Genomic DNA, 21,682 nt, shown 5'->3' on the forward strand with positions numbered 1-21,682 from the left:
AAAACTCAGTAGGGTTTATGGAGGTCTAGCAGTGTGTAGATCAAAATCTCAGGCTTTTTTTTAAAAATACAAGCATTTATTCAATTAATTATAAAACAGTATAAAAAGGGATGTACAATCACACCAAAGTTCATCCAGAATACCTCTTTATAAATTATGAGACTGATAACGCTAACAAGGCACCTGCTTCTTTATAAATTAGTGCTACCTGTTCATTTTATAATGAGATTAAGCCTTCACATGTGTTAACTTCAGATGTGAGTCTGTTCTTGGTGGTTCAGAAGTTTACATGATTTCGGATGTCGTTAATTTGCTTCACCATTTCTCTTATGTGCTCGCCCCTGTAAAATCAAACAGTTACTCACTTTGGGGGAATACAATGAGTTAATAAGCCATTAATAATTAATATTGATTCTTAAGAATTTAGTGATGTTGAACTATCTTAGAAGTGTTTTGCTACAATTAATGGCTTAAGGTTTCAGACGGATGGTAATAGTAACTCATTTAAGGGTAGCAGCAGCAAATACAGTAGTGCTGCTGCTGGAATGGGGAACACCTGGGCCACCCAACAGAATTACAAAGAAAGACATCCATTTTGACACTCCCTCCATACTCCTCTCTTAAATCCTTATTTATCACTATCATAGACCTCCTGTCTTGGTAATTACTTGACTTGCAAAATGTCAAATGCTCTTATCTGGGCAAAGAAAGGTTGATTTTGGCGTTCTGTGAAGTAAAAACTACCTTGCAGTAACAGCTGATTAGTACTACTACTTACTCCTCCTTCAGGATGGACTGAATGCATTTTCGCTGGTAGGCGCTGAGAGTAATGGTGGGCTTTTGAGGACTCAGTACCTTTTCCATCTTTCGTTGTTGATAGTCTTTTTTCATAGTAACCTTAAGTATCAAGAAGAACACAGACACTTTAGCTGTGGTTTGCTACACATTTTCATAATATTTATTTTAGCCTATTCTTTTTACACTTGACAAAATTATTTTCTGTAGAAGGAACACTTTAAAAAGTACCAACCAAATGTAGCCACCTTGTATCCATTCCTACCTGTTTGATGGCATTGCCCAAATGTCTAAGTTGATCAGGTATCAGCTGTAATTCTTTCTTCATGTCTCTCTCACTGTCAGAGAGGACTGGGAGCTGAGAGTGAAAACTGTGAAGTACTTTTTTCATCCTGTGCAAGAAGTAAGTAATAAGCAAAGGTCGCAGCTTAAGATCTCAGCTCCTCAGGAGGAACACAATCCCAACTAAAGCTTCTAATGTATGAATCTGGTGCTTGTGAAGGAGGGCCCTCCAGGGTGGGTTTGGGGAAAGCATCACTGCACTGTGTTCTGTAGGATATACAGCACCTGAGAACTTGTAACACTAGTAGTACCTGAATGGGGAGCTGAACGTTATGCAGTTTGTACAGCCCACTGACCTGTTCATGATGTCTTCCTGTTTTTCCTTGGCTTCCTCGTATTTGTCAGCTAAGCGCTCAGCCATTTCCCGTAGACTTTTCCTAATGGCATAAAAAGCAAGAGTCTCTAGGAGTCCACCATGATGGTGAAGCCGCTAATGTTGCTCATTAGGGAGAGCTCCAGCTCCAGTCTAGCTGAACTGTTTGCTTCCTCTCTGGTCTTGGCACTTACCTCTCCTCTCGACAATAATTGAGATCTTCTAATTGTTTCTTTTTTTGGTCACATAACAATTTGACCCTTCAAGAACAAAAAAAGTTTAATCAGAAGCCAGGTACCAGCCAGGGACTGATTGGTCTGTGAACAGAGGCCGTCCTACCTCCGCTGAATCTCCTCCTTTGCCAGGTCCTGTTTTAGAATGTACTGTTCTCTGAACACCTGGGTGGCTCTGCTGATGAGCTGAAGACATTCTTCGGGAGGAGGAGCCATATCTTTTTCAGATGATCTTAAAAAAAATTCTATCCTTAGTTGAATAAAACAGCTGAAAACAAACTCATGACATAACTACTTTTTACAGTTCCTGTTTATTATTCTCAAATGCCTTCTGATGTCTGTTCTCTCCCTCTGTTCTCACTAGCTGATTAAAGGTGCCCTGTGTTTCTTCCACCATAATAAAAAGTATATGAAAAGAAACACCTGAGGACAAAGAGGATGAAGAATAGTTACAAAACAGAGAAGGGAGGCACCTTTTAAAACTGATACGCCCTGGGACTTCCCTGGTGGTCCAGTGGGTAAGAATCTGCCTGCCAGTACAGGGGACATGGGTTCGATCTCTGGTCCGGAATCTAAGATTCCCTCATGCTGCAGTGCAACTAAGCCCATGCACCACCAACTCCTGAAGCCCGTGCAGCAGAGCCCGTACTCAGGAACAAGAGAAGCCACTGCAATGAGAAGTCCCCGCTGACTGAAACTAGAGAAAGCTCACATGTATCAATGAAGACCCAACACAGCCCTAAATTAAAACAAAAAACAGATATGCCCTAAATCCCATACTTCAAAAATGCTGGATTTGCAACACTACGTTGCAAAATGCTTCTAATATGCTTTTCAAAGGAATCCGGGGTTTCAGCCAGAATACGAAGGGGAGACTCTGCTACTTCAGCATCCTCTCGGGTGCAAAGCAGGGGAGGAGACGCTGGATGGACTGTGCTTCTGCAAAATAAATAAAACTGACCATGGAGATACTTGCTTTAAGTATAGGAAACATGTTGCATTTATCCAGAATTCTGAGGGTTAAAAAACTATAATATGTAACAAAAACTCTCAATAACTAAAGAAAGCTTCAAAGTCTGAAGACTTTAACAGCTTGGCAAGTGAATGACTTTGCAATAATTCAAACCTGGGAGTTTATTAATAACGTTACTTTACATAGACAACTTATATTTCAGGGAGTTGGCAGAAAAATGATTTAAAGGTATCTAGATAATCAGTAGCTCACTATGGGTTCCTTAAGGGGAACAAGAATTATGAGTTCAGCTGCATACCACCTTTCTTCTGGAGTTTTACACATTCTATGATGAGCCTGTGAGGCTGGCAGAGATGTAGAAGTTAAGAGTGAGTGTGGACTTTTAAGTCAGAAAGCCCCATATCTGCAGCCTCATTCTCGTTGTTCGCTATGATTTCAGCATCTACTTAACCTCTCTATTCCTGTTCCCTCATCTATGGAATGAGGATACGTCCTTGTAGTGTGGTGGTTTAGTTGCTCAGTCGTGTCCAACTCTTTGTGACCCCATGGACTGTAGCTCGCTGGTCTGATGATAGGATGCAGTGCAGGTAAATGGCTAGTACTTCTGAGCCTGACACAGAGTTTAAAATCACTAAATCTATCTAACTCATATTAATGATAGAGTTCAGTATTTTAGTATTCTTTCCACACTTGGAAGTAAAGCTCTCGACTCTGCTAGCCAAAGGAGATGCCAGAAATTATGCCTAAAATAAACTCTTCCAGAGATGGCAGGAGCAACAGAAGTACCCCACTTCCTACCCTCCAGTCAGAAGCCAGAGCATAAACCATGTATTTTCAGTCTGGTTACTGAGGGCGGCATCCCAGCTTAGATTCTGCAGAATTAACGAGAGCTGTGTGGGAACACAAGAGTGGGACTTACAGTAAAGGCCTGATGAGGCATTCGTAGGTACTGGTGATGCAGATCATCGTTGGCCCCAGGATGTCAGGGACAATCCAGAATCCTCGAATCGGAGCTGGCTGTCTGAAAAGAACACACAGCCATAGTTACACTGCAGAGCAGCCAAGGCAGTGGATCCAAAGCAACAACATGGCTGAGGCTCGTGGCCTTCTCCAGCCTGGGCTAGTTGCCTGGGACATGCTATCAGGGCGGTAACCTCAGAGGTGGTGACTGGAAAACCCGTACCACTTACAGCTCCAGTGGGGCTGAATCAAGCTGTCACACAGCAGCCTGAGGCAGGCCACTGACTTGCAGGTCACTTGGGGGCCCACAGCCCCCTGGTACTTGCTGTCATCTCAGCAGTTACCACGATACCATGAAGATGGTTCTCTATGCGTCTTTCTCCTCAACCCGCCCAGAAGCCCCAGGGACCTCTGCATACCTAGCAGAGCACCCAACCCAGTTAAGAGCTCAGAATCTCTTGAGTAGTGTCTTTCTGACGTTAAAAATTCAACGCAGGCCAGCATCTGTGTCACAGGATTCACTGTACCGTGCACAGCAGGAGGGAGCTTCCTCTCAAGTGATGGTTCTTACTTCACTGAAGAAACTGAAAACTGTGGACCTCAGACGGAAGCGGTCTTTCCTGCCAGTGCGCTCCTCTCCTGCTGGTATGCTCCTCCCACTCCCACAGCTTGTTTCTGCCCCCGCGCAGTGGACACCATCCCCTCTCCCCTCTTCTGAGAACCACTCTGTGATCACAAACCTCCCCACTGTCTACTCACCCTCAGCTCATACACAGCTCACACCTGTCCCATCTGAAGCACTCTCCTCAACCTACTCCCTCTCCCTTTAGAGCCAGCAGTCTCTCTACGGGAGCCTGCAGCACTAGTTCTCCAGCCACATCTTTCAGTTGTCTTATTTTGCAGAGGGAGGGGAATGATGGTGAGTTGGGGGGAGTCTGGGAAGTTAAAATTTTTGTGTTTTTAGTGTGTGAAATATACACACGAAGGAGTACATATGTGCACTCTGCAACCACTCTGCAGGCCAAGACTTAGAACACTGCAGGGGCCTTAGCCCTCCCATGTGACTCTCCCTGACCACAGCCTTCCACTTGATTTCTATGATACTCAGGTTCTTGTTTTGTTTTTATAGCTTTCCTACCTATGTACGTATCCATTCGTATTCAATACTGTTTAATTTTACCTGTTTATGAAATGTTTATACATGAGATTTTTATTACCTGTTTTCCCCATTCATTTTTCACCTGTGCTGTCCTCTCCGGCCCCCAAAAGCCTTTCTCTGTGGTTCCTGATGAGCCCCCATGTGGGCACTTCACCTCTCTGCAATGCTCTGCCGTGCTTATTTGAGGCTGCTGCCCACTGCCTCCTCTTTGAAACATCCTCCTCCCAAGCATCTTTCCCTGGGTTCTCTTTTAGTTTCTCTGGCAGTCTTTTACTCCAATTTCCCTCCTGGGCTGGGTTCCTCATCCTCCACTCGCTGCTTGGAAGAAAGTGCTGACTCTCTGCTCAGGTCTCCTCTACTCACTCTAGGCCCTTTCCAGCGGAACCTATTTTGGTTTATTCTAGTCATCAAATATTTTCTGAGTATATCCCAGGCACCCTGTCAAGACACTTCAGTGTACAGACATGAGGTGATGGTATAAATAAAGTATGAAACAGGGCTTCCCTGGTGGTTCAGTGGTAGAGAATCCACCTGCCATTGCAGGAGACATGAGTTCAATCCCTGGTCTGGGAAGATCCCACATGCCTTGGAGCAACTAAGCCCATGTGCCACAACTACTGAGCCTGTGCTCTGCAACGAGAGAAGCCACCACAATGAGAAGCCCACACACCGCAATGAATACTCCCCGCTTGGTGCAACTAGAGAAGACTGTGGCGCAGGGAAGACTCAGCACAGCCAAAAATAAATTATATGTATATATAAAAGTATGAAACAGACATGGTCTCTGCCTTCATGAAACATATATATTCTAGTAGTGGTGACAGACAGTAAATAAACACAAACATGAATATAAATATGTGCTTCAAAGATAAAGAATAAAAGAATTTGAAGGGGTTGTGGGAAATCAAGGGAACCCTCTATAAAATGATATTAAGATCAGATAGAAGAATCAGAGTCAGTCAGGTGAAGCCTGGGGGTTATGACAGGGGAATACCTGTGAGACAGAGGATACAATGTGGAGTGGCCGTGGGCAGAGGAGAGCTTTTGAAGAACAGATTCTTTTGGGGTGAAGAATCCTGTCTATGTGTGAGTGTAATATGCACATATACCCATGGACCTGAATTACTGAAACTACTATCTGTGTTTACAAGGGCGAGAAGGTCCTTACCTGCACGGCAGTGGCTTTGTACAAAGAATGTGTTCTACAAAGCATTTCTGTTCTGTAGCCAGTTCCTGTAAACTGTCCTTATCTTCTTCATCTACAAAAGAACACATTATAGAACACAAATCCATTATCAGATATACGGATAGCAAGTATTTACCCCATTCTGTAGGTGGTTTTTAGTGTCTTCTTCTATGTGGTATATCATTTTTGTTTTCATATTTTAGTCTTTGATCAATTTTGAGTTCATTTTTGTGTCTGGCGTGAGGTAATGGTCCAATTTCATTCTTGCATGTAGATGTACACTTGTCCCAGCACCATCTGTTGAAAAGACTATCCTTTCCCCCATGTAACTGTTCTAGGACCCCTGCTGAAACCAACTTATTATAAATGTAAGAGTATATTTCTAGACTCTCAATTCTATTCATTGACCTATATTTGTATGCTTATACCAATTATCATATTGTTTTGATTACTGTACCTTTCTAATTAGTTTTGAAATTGCAAAGTGGGTCCTCCAACTTTTGTTCCTGTTTTTCAAGATTGTTTTTTACATCTATACTCATAAGAGATATTAGTCTCTAGTCTTCTTTTCTTGGATGCTGTTGTCTGGCTTTTATCACAATATTATCCTCATAGAGTGATCAGGGAAGTGTTTTCTCCTCTATTTTTTGTAAGAGTTTACGAAGACTCGTATTAATTCTTCAAAGGGCTTCCTAGGTGGTATAGTAGTAAAGAATCCTCCTGCTAATGCAGTAGACATAAGAGATGTGGGTTCAATCCCTGGGTCAGGAAGATCCCCTGGAGTAGGAAATGGTAACCCACTCCAGTATTCGTGCTGGGAAAATTCCATGGATAGAGGAGCCTGGCGGGCTACCCCCAGGGAGGGGATTGCAAAGAATCAAGCATGACTGAGCAAAGCACAGTGATCAAAATCAGTTTTGATTACTGATTCATTCTCATGTTATATATTGTTATATAATAGGTCTATTCAAATTTTCTTTTTTTAGTCGGTTTTGTTGATTTGTATCTTTCCAGAAATCTGTCCATCTCATTTAGCTTATCTAATTGGCATACAGTTGTTCTTGGTATACCCTTATCATCTTTTGTTCTTGGTATATCCTTATAATCTCATATTTCTGTATGGTCAGCAGGAATAGCCCCTTTCATTTCTCACTGTAGTAACCTGAGTCTTTATTTCTTGGTCAGTTTACCTGTAGGTCTGTCAATTTTGCTGATCTTTTCAAAGAACTGTCTTTTGGTGTCATAACCTCTATTGTTTTTCTGTTCCAAACTAATTTTTGATAGACTCTATGAAACATACTGAAAAGCACAAAAACTCACCTGACCCAAGAAACTTGTGAAGTTTATGAATCCAAGTTAGCCCCACACTGTGTACACCAGCTTCATGAGTGCAGTGGTATCTTGAAGGACACTTGGGATCTGAAAATGGAATCAACAACATAAAGGAAGCCATTAGAAAACTAAGAGAATTCACCTGAGTAGGCCACAAATGCATCTGGTGATGCAAGTGCTGCAAGGTCAATAGGACCTTCATACTGTGGCACTATGTCAGGGGTTTGGGAATTTAAAAACATGACTTCAGTTTTCAAACACATTTTAAAAGTATAATTAAGAAACTCATTTCAAATATGTTATTTTCCCAAGTATTAACACAGAGTTCACCGAACATAAACACTTGCTATCAAGGAACGGACTTATGCCTTTCTGTCCATCTCTGTGGATTTATTTACAGTTTTCAAAATAAAATGGTAAGAAAGGCTCTAGCTCTGTAAAAAACCTGTGCTCGCACACATCTACTTACATGAAACTGTTGAAGCTACTGCACTCCTCCAGCACAGGTGCTGAAAAGACTTCAGCACAGCAGCTTAGTGAACAGTCCTGTCACAGACGGTAAGTCAGGTGTGAAACGTACAGTTTTACTTGTCCTGATAACGTTGACTTACAGAGAATTGTTTGTTGAAATTTTAGATATAATTTTTGTATTTATATTTACACCAAGAAATATGAGCAGTTATTACATAATTTTAATGAAAATTTCTCTAGTTTTTCCTCTATTTCTTTGAAGCCCTAGTTATCAGTAACACTATTGTTAAACTAAAAGATGAACTTTTTTTATATTTATCCCCGTGACTCAGGATTTTTAAAACATTAAACAATGAAAACAAGATATTTTAAAAAATGTATATACTAAAGCTGATTTAAGATGGCAACTGTCAACCATAAGCTCCTAAACCAAATTTTTCTTTTATCTAACATCCTCACTTTCTTACTGCTGAGTTTATAGTAAGTAAATGTTGTAAATATTATATTATCTGTTTTATATGTTGGGGTTCTGCATAACACCTCTGAAAATAGCACTATGTTATGAACAGTTAAAAAAAAAAAAGGCTTCTGGCAATCTCTATGGTTATCATCTCTGAACAATAAAGTACTGAAAATTTTCTTTTCATTTGCCTGCACCTTAGACTTAGTTTGGGACTTCCAAAGCTCAAATCATCTCATTAGGTTTCCTATTGTTTAAAATGGCTTTTTGAAATGTGTCTGTGATGCTGAAGTCAACAGAAAAACCCTAATATTTGGATGTGACAGAATCTATTATGAAAAAAGGAAATACTAGTAACTGCAGTAGTAAATTTGCTAGACACCCCTGACTAGATATGTGGTAACATAAGCCATTCATTTATGTCATTAAAAATCTGGGAATGTTTCAGTGATTGTAATATGCTTTAAGTACAAACATGAATGAGTGAAAAATTTATTAGTTTCATATATGAAAATGTTCTCTTATTGAAAGAATCAAGAAAAAAGCCTACAATTAAGATTTCCCCAAGACATATGTCTCTATAAGGAAACCAATTAGTTTACGTTGCTTTACCTCACTAGGTCTCAATTTGCTCGTTTACAAAGCAAAGTTCTGAGACTTAATATTTAGACTATCTCTTTCCAGTTAAGAGACCAGACATGCCCAATGAGTTCTTTTTGCTGGTTTATTATATAAAGGCTACTATGCTCTTAAATGTTAAGACTATACTTTAGTACAGAGTTGAAGCCAGTATTACCAAACCTGGGAAAACTGACTAATAAGACTGTAAGCAGATTAGGTCAGGCTGCTTTAGGACTGAACTCCCTTTCTCTGGACTGAAGAGAGGAAAACTATGAAGGTTCACCCCATTATTCCTGACTGAGGAGGCTTTTGTTCCTCATTCTTCTCAGGGAAGACACCTAGATCCTAGAGGAGACTAAGAAAAAGTTGAGGAGCAAATAGGATTATAGGATTTTTATGTCAGAAGGGACTTTAGAGATCATCTGATGTTATCCCTATTATTTTTAGGTGAGAAAATTAATGATCAGAGAGGCTGAATAAATGTCCAATGCTACAGAGCCGATTAACGTTAGAGCTGTAACTAAGACCCAGGACCCTCCAGACTCTTAGTTACCCGCTCCTTCCACTCAACCACTCTGAGTCTCAGTGACACACGTGACACACTCTGACTGTCTCAGCAGTTTAGCCAAGAGCTCCTAGATGAAGAGAGAAGCTGCCAGAAAGCTCTGGAGCCAAGCCAGATAAGTTAAAGCGAAAGAAAAAAAAGATAAAAAGGTAACATTCAAATGGGTCTGGGTATAACAAGATAGAATGTTCTCAAATGAAGAAAGTTATTTTAAAGAGAGATCTTAATATAAGTATATTATCACTTTATTTTAAAAATTATTTTTACAGTTTATTAAAGTTTGCATACATTTAACAATTTGAATAATGAACCTACTTTTGATTAGACCAGGGGAAGAAATGACTATTATAAATCTGAGTTGATCCCGCCTGAAGACCACGGTCTGAATGAAAACTTGGGATTCTGCTTTTCTTGAATCTACAGTGTAATGTTGTGGCTAAAAGGCCAAAAGAACCTAACAGTCAAATTTTTAAAGGCTGGAACCACACAAAAAGCAAATTACACAGAAATGGTCTGTGATAATCTTGTATAAATATAATGAAATATAAGAACTAAATTTAGTGAACACTTTACCTCTGTGAAGTTTGATTGGACAAGAAAAGTCAGAATCAAAGGGCTCATCCTCTCCAGATGCCAGTTTCAGGGCAAGCTCCAACTCAACACACTCAAACACATACAGAGATGGAATGAGGTCAGCCCTGGAATCCCAGGACTTTTCTGACTGTAAAAAAACAAACAAAAAACCTGCACTGTAACTTTAGTGTTTCATGTTCTTTTGAAAATGTGCACACCTAAAAACAGAAGCAAAAAGCTGCATCAAATAGTGCTTCCAAGCTTTTCTTAATTCCACCCTCTATTCCAACACCGTGCTTCTTAAAAGAGAATAAAAGGCTTCTCTGCTCTTGGGAAGATGTAAACACACAAATTTAGAGAAGAGCCAATTCAGTTATTCAAAGGTTCTTTACACCTGTCACCAAACGTAGCAGTTTAGAGTTAAAAAACATGTAGGCTGCTGGACCAAATAAGCTGGGTACATCCTAACTTTTTTCAATTTAAGTATTTAGAGTGGGCTTCAATTAATTTTGAGTGTTAAGTTTCCAAAATAGTGCCAGATATAAAATTCCAAAATAAGTGCCAGATACACAGCTCAGCAGGTAAAGCATCTGCCTGCAATGCAGGAGACACAGGAGATATGGGTTCGATCTCTGGGTTAGGAAGATCCCCCAGAGGAGGCTATGGCAACCCACTCTAGTATTCTTGCCTGGAGAATCCCATGGACAGAGGAGCCTGGCAGGCTACAGTCCACAGAGTGGCAAAGAGTCGGACACAACTGAGCACGTGCACACACGTAAAGTATAAAATTCCTCCTATACGAAGCCTTCATACCATTCTAAGAACTGTCCCCAGCGTTGGAGATATGAATAGGCCCATGATCGCCCGACTTACTGTTTGGTCATCTTCTTCTTCCCCCTCCAGCACAACACAGTGATACAGCATTCCTGATTCAGTAGCAATCACCAGGATGTTAGGGACACACGGTAAGCAGAGCACAGCACAAGCATCGTAGCCATAGTTATCTTCAGCAGCAGGATGCATGGGCAACGGGCCCAACAGCTTGCCCACACTCCCAGGGCTAAAAAAAGAGTGAAACATCCTCGGCAAATGTTGACAGAAGACCATACCTATCACTTAAAACCCTTTTGGACTCTGTCTCCAGCTATCAGACACTGATTAAAAATATAGTCTATTCCCAATGTCTCCACTTTTTCACTTTCCCACTCAATTTCCATCTCTTTGGTGCTTTTCTACTGGAGATAATTTTGTCCCCAAGGGGATGCTGGTGACATCTGGAGACATTTGTGGCTGCCACAGCTGGGAGGACGGGGACAGGTTACTGGTGTCTAGAGGCCAGAGATGCTGCTGAGCATCGCCCCACAGGGCAGCCCCTGTCAGCAGTGCAGAGGCTGAGAGGGGCCAGCCCTCAGTTCACTGTGGTTTATGCCTTCACCACTCTACTCAAGTTGTACGACAGTTTTGGTTTGTAGTGTGACTTTCTGATGAACAAGGAACCACACAGCAGGGACTCTGCCTTTGATCTTGTATTCCCATATTCTGCCACATATTGAGCCTTGAATAAATATCTATTGAGCTGATTTATAAATAAATCATGATGTTCAGCCTTGGGCCCTGTGCCTAATTACGAACTTTCCCAGAATTCTTACACTCTGCTGACTCTTTCACCAGAACAGTTTTCTCTCTAGTCCTGTATTTCCAACTGTCCATGGAATACTTCCAAATTATTGGAATTATTTATTTCAAATTAGTTGTCTTTCCTGACCTCACTATTTGTGTCAATACCTCACTCCCTTATCCAAAGAGCAACTAAGTCTTATTGACCCTTCCTTTGTAGTATTTACTATGTTCATTTCTCCCTCACATTACCACCAGAGTTTAAACTCTTGAAGACTGTAAGCTAAATTTTGGAACAGTTTCTTTAGAAGTCCCTCTGTTCCCAGTCCCTCTCCAGCCAACTGTATTATCCTCGTTTAGAAACCATCGCTGTCTTCCTATTACCCTATTCCTACAGAAAGGACTCCACATCCCTTAACCAGGTACTTGACTCCACCAAGTTTTCCCTGCACAGATACCTCCAGGTTTATCCCTAAATGCTCCCTACCTGAATCTTCAGCTCTAGTCCCAAGTGTTTAATCACTGGGACCTTGAACAACACTTGCACTTGCCTATTTTCATACTTGACTTCAAGCTGCACTTCTGACTAAAATGGTCATTGATGCTTCATTTAATCCTGCAGTAAAGCCTTAAGTTCCATATGACACAGTCCTTCTCTATGAAAACCTCCTTACCTTTTTCAGTCAGAATCATCTCTCCTTCCTCTGAGCTTTTATGTACCATGAACATAGTCTAAATCTTTACCCTTCCATGGTTATGTATGTCTCTTCCCCATAACTGGGGCATTAAAAGACCAGATTACCATGTCTCACCATCCCCATGGTACCTTGTTCACATAAGATCCACGATACAGATCTTCCTTGACTTAAGGTGGAGTTACATTCCAATAAATTCATTGTTAAGTTGAAAATATTTTAAGTCAAAAAAGGATTTAATACACCTTACCTACCAAACATCATAGCTTAGTCGAGCCTACCTTAAATGTGCTCGGAACATTCACATTAGTCTACAATTGGGCAAACTCATCTAACATGAAGCCTATTTTACAATGAAGTGTTAAATAGTGTTAAATATCTCTAAATATTTATTGAGTACTACACTGAGAGTGATACACAGAATAGCTAAGTGTGTCAGCTCTTTACCTTTCTGATCGTGTGGCTGACTGGGAGCTGTGCTCACTGCCCAGCATCACAAGAAGCTATCAACTGACTATCACTATCCCGGGGAAAAAAATCAATGAAAAACTTAAATAGTTTCTCCTAAATGTAACTGGTTTTGTGCCATCATAAAATCGTAAGTCTGACTAAGTTGGGGACCATCTGTAAATACTTTTTGATTGACTAGACTTTGTGAACACAAATCCAGCCTTAAGAGATTATTCTATAGAACTTACCCAAATAATATGAAGAAAAAGAGGTCAAATGATCTGTACAAACTTTCTCTCCAAAATGGGCAAGCCAGCATTGAAAGGCTGCAATATTTCCACAAACTCATAAACATGGACCCCAGGTCCAACCATGACCATCTATACTGCAGCACAAGCTCGACTTTCATTTCAGGTGGGTTCCCCCTCAGCTTACCTGTGCAACAGACTAATGTATGTAAGGAAAGTCTCCCCATTCTCATATAAGATGTACAGAGGGTAAGCTGCTACTTCTTCTTTGCCTTTTTGTCCAAATATGTGCTTCGGGACTGCTGACAATGGCCCAAAGTCAAATGCAACTGCTGTCTCTCCCAGAGATGCAGTGTAGGCCCTTCTGAAAAGAGAGTTAAAAACCAAAATGAAAACAAAACTTCCAATAACAGCAGGTGGGGTGGAATTTGTATTCAATGGAGTGAGAAGACGAAAAGTTACGATTATGAAGAATGTTAAACAATGCTGGAAAAGGCTCATAAAATTAAATGAAAGCAGCAGACCATAGAACTATATAAACTGCTTAAATATACAGTCACACAAATAGTAAAAATACACGCATACAGACATGCATAAATATAGAAAAGAAACAGGAAGAAAACAAAGACGTCCATAGTTATTTCTAAGCAGTAGGATGCATTCAGTCCACAAATATTTACTAAGTATCTCCTTTGTACCAGGCACTGTAGGTTCTGCGAAAGGTCAGTGAATTTAACAAAGGCCCTGCCCTCTAATGAAAAAGATGTCAACAGAGAAGACACAATCAGATAACACAAAATCAGAAAAAGATGATTTAGGTGATTAGGTGACCTGGGAAAGGCTCTGATAAGGTGATATTTGAGCAAAGATTTGAAGGAAGTAAGGCAGTGAGTCTGTGGTTATGTGTAGTAGTAGTTAAGGAGGAGTAGCTGAGGCAGAGGCTGTGAGGAACTGCAAGAAGGCTGAGTGGCTGGAGCTCAGAGCCAAGGTGGTGGGAGGACTGAGGTGGAAGCATGCAGTAAGCGGGCAGACCTGTAGGCCTTCAGGCCATGGCCTCTCTGGGAAATGAAGTATGGAGAGCAGGGAAGTAGAATGATCTAATTTATATCAAAAAGTAGCACTCTGGTGCAATCTTATGATCACACTATAGGAAATTTTTTAATATTTCATTATCTTAATACTTTTCTATAGTTTTCCTAATTTTCTACAAAAATATACATTAGTTTTATAATCAGGAAAAATAAATGATAAAACATGCTATTTTATTATTTTAAAAATTTTGTATAATTGGTTTTTCAAAAAGATTCAGTTTAATACAAAGGTAATGAATATGGTTAAAATAAAACCACAATTTCATACAGCTTTTGAGATAGTCAACATCATTCCAAGGCGTGATAAGTACCACATCTTAGTTTCTTTATCACGTGGAAAGGTATATGGTATTAGGAGGCACAAAATGAGGAATCCCCAAATCCAGAATAAAAGAACTGCCTGAGAGTTAAACTAAACAATTAGGACAATGACTGGAAACAAATAGACACATCAGTGATTTCAAAAAGACTTAAAGCCATCCAAATCTAACTGGAACTTAATATAGTAATATTTCTAATAATAATGATAGAAGGTATCAATTAATGACTACTTATTCTGTGCCATGTTAGGCACTTTCTATGCATGATCTCATTTATTCTGTACAATAATCCAAGTAAATGGTGACTACTCTTTTTTAAGTGTTATTTATTTGCTGTGTCAGGTCTTAGTTGTAGCTCGTGGAATCCTCTGTTGCAATGCACAGCCTCTCTAGCTGTGGCACAGGGGCTCACTGGTGGGCTGCACGGGCTTGGACGCTCCATGGCATATGGGATCTTAGTTCCCCGACTAAGGCCTGAACCTGTGGCCTCCACACTGTGCGTTGGATTCCCAACCACTGGGCCACCAGGGAAGTCCCCAGTGGTCACTACTTTTTACATTCATGGAATAGTCATGGAAATGAGACCAAGTGAAACTGAGTAACTTGCCAGATGCCACAACTCACAAGTGGCAGAGCTAAGACTGGAATACAGGTGCTGACACCAGAGCCAACGCTCTTAACGCCAACGCATTTGCTCTGCAGCCTCTCATCTAGACAGTGAGTCTGGCAAAGGCTGAGAAACTATGGAAACGCTCTGCCGACACCAGAACAGGACCTATCAATTTGCAGGTGTTTCCCCATCATGGAGATGGATGGATGGGACTTTAAGAAGCTAATGCTGTATAAGACATTAAAGTCATCTGACTGAAAACTTTCAGTTCTGGGACTAATGAATTAATTCATTAATTAATGAGAATTAATGTGGTCCCAGGCTAGCGGCAACTTCTGACTCATAACAGAAGCAGAAGAAATTCCTCTCTGGAAGAACATACTCCCAGCTTGGGCTCTTGACATTTCCAAACATTAAGATCAAGTAAACACAAGTTCACAATGAGAGATCAGCAACCACAGGAGGAAGTGACTCTGATTACAGGACAGGAGGAAGAACAGACACAGATTTAGATCCCTGCCTCGCCAAGACTTCAGATATTGAAACTGTCACATACGTAATAGCTGTATGTAAAATATTCAAAGGAATAACAGAAAAACAAAAACAGACTATTAGATATGATCATTATGAAGACATGAAAAGAACTAGCTGGAACTTCCAGAAATATTGCTACTACGGGCTTCACTCCACATACACACCCTGTGGGTGACAGGACGTGGTAATCACCAGAAAGACTGAGCAGGAGGCCAGAGGAAGGGAGTTTGGAAGTTCAAAGGGTGATTCTGTTACTGGTCAAACTAGCCAGGAACTTGGTCTGCAGTGGACAAGAAAACTAACATAAGCCAGGGTCACATGAGAAGCAGGAGGCAGTCTATGGTCCACTCCAGCTTCTGGGATACCAGGTGCTGGTCTGGGGGGGTCCAGCAATCTGCTCGTCCATACTGAGTGAACAGCTGGCAGGCCTCCAGCCCAACACTCTCACCTTCCACTTTTTCTGTGACTTTGAAATATTATAATTTATTCTCTTATTCATGATACAATAGGGACTCAGTTTTGGCTATTCACAGTTTTGAACTTTCTTGAAAAAAGATCAAGCTAGCAGAGTAACTTTAAGATTTGTAACTTATTACCTACTCATATCGCCTATTTTTTCTTATTTTTCATATTACCAAAAACCATGCTAAAGTCACCTTTGGAAAATCTTATAATCTTAAAATTTCACTTACAATCCCAATAAACCAATTTTTAAAAATTTAATGACAGAAATAAAAACTTACCCTTTGTTGAGTATTAGACTTTCCTCTTCTGCTTCTGAAAGTACAATGACCTTGGTCGGTGTCTGGGGCTCACGCAAAGAGTAAATTCTAGCCATCAAAAGAGAAGAAAGCCAGCACTTAAAATTCTCTTTTATTTCCTAAAGTTGCTCCTTCCTTTCCACCCAGTCAGTTTTTGAGAATTTTCCTACCAGTCATTACAACCATTTGCCAAAGATCTGGCTGTTATTGGCAAAAGTAGCCTACTTCATTTGTTCTGAAGCAACCCAAAAAGAAGGCTTCCTTGGTACATAAAGAAATATTCTCTGCCCTTACCAAAATTCCTTATATCAGCCTTCCCCAACCACTGTACTTCAGTTCTTAGCCGTATACACCTTGTCTAGTCATCTCACAAACTTTTTACATAATGCAGATCCAGAAAGTTAACTGGTAATATCAATGTCTATAGGACGAGGGCATTTAACCATAACAATGCAAACCTGGAAAACAGCTTTAGAAATGATCAAATCAAACTTGTTCATTTGACAAATAAGAAACAGATGCCCAAGTTGTTGGTTTTTAACATCCCAAAGACAGAAGTGACAATGGGACAAGAATTCAAATCTCTCACTTCCCAATTAAATTCTCTTTTTCTCTATGCTACATCACCTCCAAAAGAGTGACATGGTAAAAGCAGTTTCAGGGAGATTATTTTAATAGTTAGATTGGGAATGGAGAGACTGGAGGCAGAAAGACTAGCTGAGAGGGAACAGCAGTAATTAAGACATGTAAGTTAGGGCAGCTGAACACTGCCCCCATGATGGAGAACAGGTTACAGCAGCCATCAGATAGTTTTTCCAAGCTGTTAACTGGCAATTAAGAGACTCTTCCCACTCACAAAACTGTAAGATACAGACTTACCTTATGACATTGTCTGACGTTAACAGCACTATGTGGGGCTCTAGCATCTCGCTCGGATACCAGGCAGCATGCTTCAGAGTCAGAGAGGTGGAACTGGTGAAAAATCTCTCAGCAACGGGAGTGGTACTAAAATAAAGACAGCAATTTTCCAAAACTTTCTAAAGGAAAGCCTATCTCAACACTTTTTGCTCTTCTTTCCTTTAAATTCCTTTTTCAAACATCTTGCTGAGACAGCATTCAAAGCATCTACCAACCAGTATCAAAGAATCAAATATTTTCTAATCTATTTTATAGAGTACCATTGATTTTAGACAGAATAACTTATCCTTTTAGTAACTTTGTAAAGAAAATACAAAGGCAGTTATTGTCACTCCTACTGTAGATATGAAAGACTTAGAAAAGAAACATTTTCAAGGAGGCCCAACCTAAGGACTATGGAGCTAAAGGTATGTTTCTACCTTATATTCTTTTCAGATTTTTCACACTCTCATTTGTCAAGATTTGTTGACAAAGAAAAAAATACAAAACTAAGTTATATTTATGAGAAAACTGTTTGGCTCACAGATAATTGCTTTTAAAGCATCTTATTTCAACCTACTTGATAAAACAGACTGACTTCCAATGAGACAGCAATGTGGTAATCTAGGCAAAATACATATATATATCATATATACTATAAGTCATTATCACAAGAAGCCAATGTGCAGACTACTGTACACTGACGTTTCAATAGTAGCAAACACACCGTAAGAACCACTGATTTTAAGGAATTTTCTGCATGTATTACAAATTATACAGATAAACACTAAATGGAAACACAACTTACCTACAATTCACTGTTGATTTTCCACCTTCAAATTCAGAATTCTTTCCCCATCTTTTAGGTAATTCTAATATCATAAGTCCTTTTATTCCTATAAGTGCTACATGATGTTGTGTTGGGCTTAACAAGACTTGATAGATTTCAAACAGGGGTGGATTTATGCAAAGCAATCTCTGAAAATTAAAGCAAATTGGTCAAAATAGTTCACTTTAATGTAAATATATATGGCAGTTACTCAAAAGCATAGTACCGCTTTAGTTTTCTATTAATGTAGGATAAAGAAGCATTCTGGATAAGTACTAACACTTCAGCCATTAACTGATGAAATATTTTTTTAACTGCTTACATTGGAATATTATATAAAATGCATCAGATTTCCCTACTTTGGTAAATACTACATATAATTTCCCTTTTTATGATCAAACTCCAGACTACCACTTTAGCCTCAATTCTCCACCATTCCCCACTTGTACTTTATACTCCAGATTAACGTGTATTTCTGGGAAATCACCATGTATTTCTGTACAATGATCCTTCCTGCAATGCCCTCAGTTTCTCTTTTTAGGGGCTGACACATTCTTGGAGACTCAGTTTGTATGTGCTTTCCTCCCAAAAAATCTCTCTGATTTTCTGGCCAGGAACCAGTGCATCTTTTCTGTCCTCCTAGCTGCTGCTGCTGCTAAGTCGCTTCAGTTGTGTCTGACTCTGTGCGACCCCATAGACGGCAGCCCACCAGGCTCCCCCATCCCCGGGATTCTCCAGGCAAGAACACTGGAGTGGGCTGCCATTTCCTTCTCCAATGCATGAAAGTGAAAAGTGAAAGTGAAGTCACCAGGCAAGAGTACTGGAGTGGGGTGCCATTGCCTTCTCCGGTCCTCCTAGAGCACACCCTAAATAATTCTACTGTAGTCCTTTATCACCCTGCATTCCAATTATCCTTTTACTTGCTCATCCCACACAACTGTGAATTACCTGAGCTCTTTGTCTTTCCTGTTATCCTTGGCGTATGTGGCGTGTTGCTAACTCTCAGTATATGTTTTAGTTGACTAGCCAGTTAAGAACTCAGAAGTATTGGTAAATAATTACTATGTTATAAATAGTAAAATAAAATAGTGGGTTTAAGAACTTCTGCAGCAAGTAAAATGCTGCTTTATCTAAGCAGATTTAGTTATGGAACAGAGACATTTTCAGGAGGGTTCTGTTAAGTTGTATGTCTTGGCATTATATGCCTTCCAAAAAAAAAATTGCATTTCTATTTCTTCTCTCATGAGTATCTCAAATTCCCTCTTTCTTTTCTATCCACTTTCAGTAATAAACCAAGAGATTACCAATCTATTGCTTATCCTGATGTACAGAGAATCACCGTCTGCCAAAATCGTATTAGACAAGACTGTTGAATATAATGTGATTCCAATTAATTGTTACTGATGTAAGTCTGGGCTTTGTTTTTTGAGTCTTTTGGTGGGGGGGCGGGGGAGGGATTGCTTTTGCTTTCAGCTGCCCTTTGCTGATTCTAATCAAATTGCTTTTTCTCCCGTCAATGGTTCGTTCCTTCCTTCTCCCATCTTCTCAATCTTCTACATGATTCTAACAATCTATCTCAAATCAAAGGCCACCTTTCTTTGGCAGAACAATCTCATCACTTTAGGTCACCTGTGGTAATCACAGTATTCAGGTGTTTTTTGTTTGGGGGGGTTTTTTGGTTTGATTTGGTTTGGTTTTTAAAGTCACTATTCATGCCTTTGCTGGATTTTTGGAGGGGGGTATTTTTTTTATTTGATTTTTAAAGTTACTATTCATGTTTTTATTTCCTTTAAAGTTGCAACTCATGCTAAGCTGCTTCCTCCTCTGAGTTTTTGGATTTCTGAGGATTAAAGGTCATTCAGACAGTCATCAATATTGTACTGAGAGTTCATATGTTCCAGGCACACAGAAGTACTGGGAATACAAAACTAAGTAAGGCAGACAACCCTGCCCTGGTGCTTGTAATCCAGAAAAGAATTCAGGCAATGAATGAACAAATATAAATAATTTAATCATGACTGTGCTAAATTCTGCAGAGAGATATAGGGCACTATTGTACTGTGTGCCGAACATCTAGTAATTACTCTTAAATTTTAGGACTTCCCTAGGGGGTACAGTGGTTAAGAATCCGCCTGCCAAGGCAGGGGACACGGATTCCTTCCTTGGCCCGGGAAGATTCCATATGCCTTGGAGCAACTAAGCGTGTGCACCAGAGCTGCTGAAGCCTACATGCCCTAGAGCCCCTGCTCCACAAGTGAAGCCACGGAAATAAGCAGCAGCCCCCACTCTCTGCAACTAGAGAAAGCACAGACAGCAATGCAAACTCAGCACAACCAAAAATAAAAATAAATTAAAAAAAGAACTATATTTAAAAAAACTGAAATTTTAAAGTTAGTAGACAGTAGGCTTGTGACCTGTTTTCAAAACTGCAGAAACGTTGCTAGCACCTTATTCAAATCATTTCTCATCGACAAGGTTCAACCAGCACACAACAGCTGCCATAGGTTAGAATGGGTGCCAAGTTTTCTTATTTTGTAATCTTTAAATGACAAGAATCGGCTTGTTACAAGTAAACGCTTCCATAAAGCAATGTTTAATCACAAGAAGCCTAACACTCTCTGATTACACTGACTTTCACATGCTGCTGGTTTCTCCAAGACAAGCCAACATCCCTTTCAACTTTGGGGATGGCCTAATTTCCACAGGCTTCCGCCTCCATGTCAGGGAGGAAATCTGGTGCTTTGGAACAGACGACCTGACTTCAGGCTCACAACCATCCCAAGAGAAAGTTAGGATTGTCCCTCTTATTTTATGCAGTGACGTGACACCGGTTTCTCAGGATCCGCCTCCTAAAAACAGCGAATGCACCCACGCTCTCAAGCCCCGTATCCCCGCTGTTATTCGAGCACCTGCACCACTGATACTTTACTGTGACTCCACTCTCCTTCCCTTCCTCTCAGACGCGGACAACTCAAGCACCTTGAGCGCATAAGTTCCTGTAAGAGTGTCCGGCGCGATGTCAAAGTCAATAAACATTTGTGGAAGGAATGAAATACGGGAAGAGAGGCTTCCAAAGGTTCGGCGGCCGCGGTAGAGCGAATGAAAAGGAGACTTCTCCACTCGCTGCTGGGCACCCCCGAAAAGACGTCTGCTTACGCTCGCATACCACTCCTCCCACCAGCAGACCAAAAATAGCCAGGATGCGAAGGGGACGAAAACGCTAGCTAAGGGTCGTTTCCCAATTCGGCCTAGCCGTACCTGGTACTGGGAGAGGGAGGGCTCCTCACCAGCGCCGCTGGGGCCCCGAAGGCGCACGACTAAGAAGGAGCTCTCTTCTGGGTCCCACAGAAAGAGTTCTCCGCCGAGGCCCAAGACCAGGTTTCTCGTCAACAACTGAGGAGGCAGCGGCGGCGACGAAGGCAATGATGAAGCCGGCTTCTCAGTTTCGGTTGAGCTCTGGTTTTTCAGTCCTTCTCGGAGCCGCAAGAACACGGCGTGGTTGGGCAGCCAGGTCTGCCACAGCTCACCGTCGCCCGGGCCGCCTTCGGCGCCCGCCATCTTGAACCCACAGCTCTCTGTGGCCTCGCCGCTGAGCGCAGCCAATCTGCTTCCAGCCGTCCACTGCTTCGGCCAATCATCGAGCAGGT

The 21,682-nt window shown here is 40.8% G+C and overlaps 2 protein-coding genes and 2 long non-coding RNA genes across 6 annotated transcripts in view; 3 read left to right on the forward strand and 1 right to left on the reverse strand.

The window, feature by feature from the left end:
- Window positions 1-2,664, forward strand: part of RABEP1 (rabaptin, RAB GTPase binding effector protein 1) — a 99,501-nt gene extending 96,837 nt beyond the window's left edge. For all 3 annotated transcript variants that reach the window (XM_086359482.1, XM_086359487.1, XM_086359484.1), the window contains one exon: window positions 2,048-2,664. In XM_086359482.1, coding sequence (XP_086215608.1) covers window positions 2,048-2,110 — 63 coding nt within the window. In that variant the 3' untranslated portion in view covers window positions 2,111-2,664. The remainder of the gene's footprint in view (window positions 1-2,047) is intronic.
- Window positions 55-21,614, reverse strand: NUP88 (nucleoporin 88). The gene is made up of 17 exons (XM_086359492.1): window positions 21,294-21,614; window positions 18,015-18,184; window positions 17,189-17,314; window positions 16,292-16,378; window positions 13,181-13,357; window positions 10,857-11,043; window positions 9,984-10,131; window positions 7,282-7,380; window positions 5,944-6,034; window positions 3,576-3,677; window positions 2,464-2,622; window positions 1,790-1,915; window positions 1,645-1,710; window positions 1,434-1,514; window positions 1,061-1,187; window positions 779-897; window positions 55-341 (listed from the first exon to the last, which is right to left on the reverse strand). Exons 1-17 carry the CDS (start codon window positions 21,591-21,593, stop codon window positions 278-280), a joined length of 2,229 nt encoding a protein of 742 aa, XP_086215618.1. The 5' UTR covers window positions 21,594-21,614; the 3' UTR covers window positions 55-277.
- Window positions 4,113-5,551, forward strand: LOC147352225 (uncharacterized). Its single transcript, XR_015148027.1, has 2 exons — window positions 4,113-4,261; window positions 5,319-5,551. It is a non-coding gene; the product is annotated as an uncharacterized LOC147352225 (long non-coding RNA).
- Window positions 17,504-19,431, forward strand: LOC147352226 (uncharacterized). Its single transcript, XR_015148028.1, has 2 exons — window positions 17,504-17,634; window positions 19,321-19,431. It is a non-coding gene; the product is annotated as an uncharacterized LOC147352226 (long non-coding RNA).
- Window positions 21,615-21,682: the final 68 nt, after the last annotated feature.

The sequence above is a fragment of the Bos grunniens genome, chromosome 19, assembly GCF_055505025.1.
Source record: "Bos grunniens cultivar Pamir isolate PY7600 chromosome 19, Bosgru_T2T1.0, whole genome shotgun sequence".
Classification (NCBI taxonomy): domain Eukaryota; kingdom Metazoa; phylum Chordata; class Mammalia; order Artiodactyla; family Bovidae; genus Bos; species Bos grunniens.

Excerpts from the sequence above, each read along its gene's own strand:
- NUP88 (XM_086359492.1), bottom strand. The coding sequence starts at position 21,593 with ATGGCGGGCGCCGAAGGCGGCCCGGGCGACGGTGAGCTGTGGCAGACC. Across the intron at positions 11,044-13,180 it reads TACATTAGTCTGTTGCACAG|CCCTGGGAGTGTGGGCAAGC; the intron begins GTAAGCTGAGGG and ends CTCTTTTTTTAG. Across the intron at positions 2,623-3,575 it reads TGCCTCATCAGGCCTTTACT|AAGCACAGTCCATCCAGCGT; the intron begins GTAAGTCCCACT and ends TTTATTTTGCAG.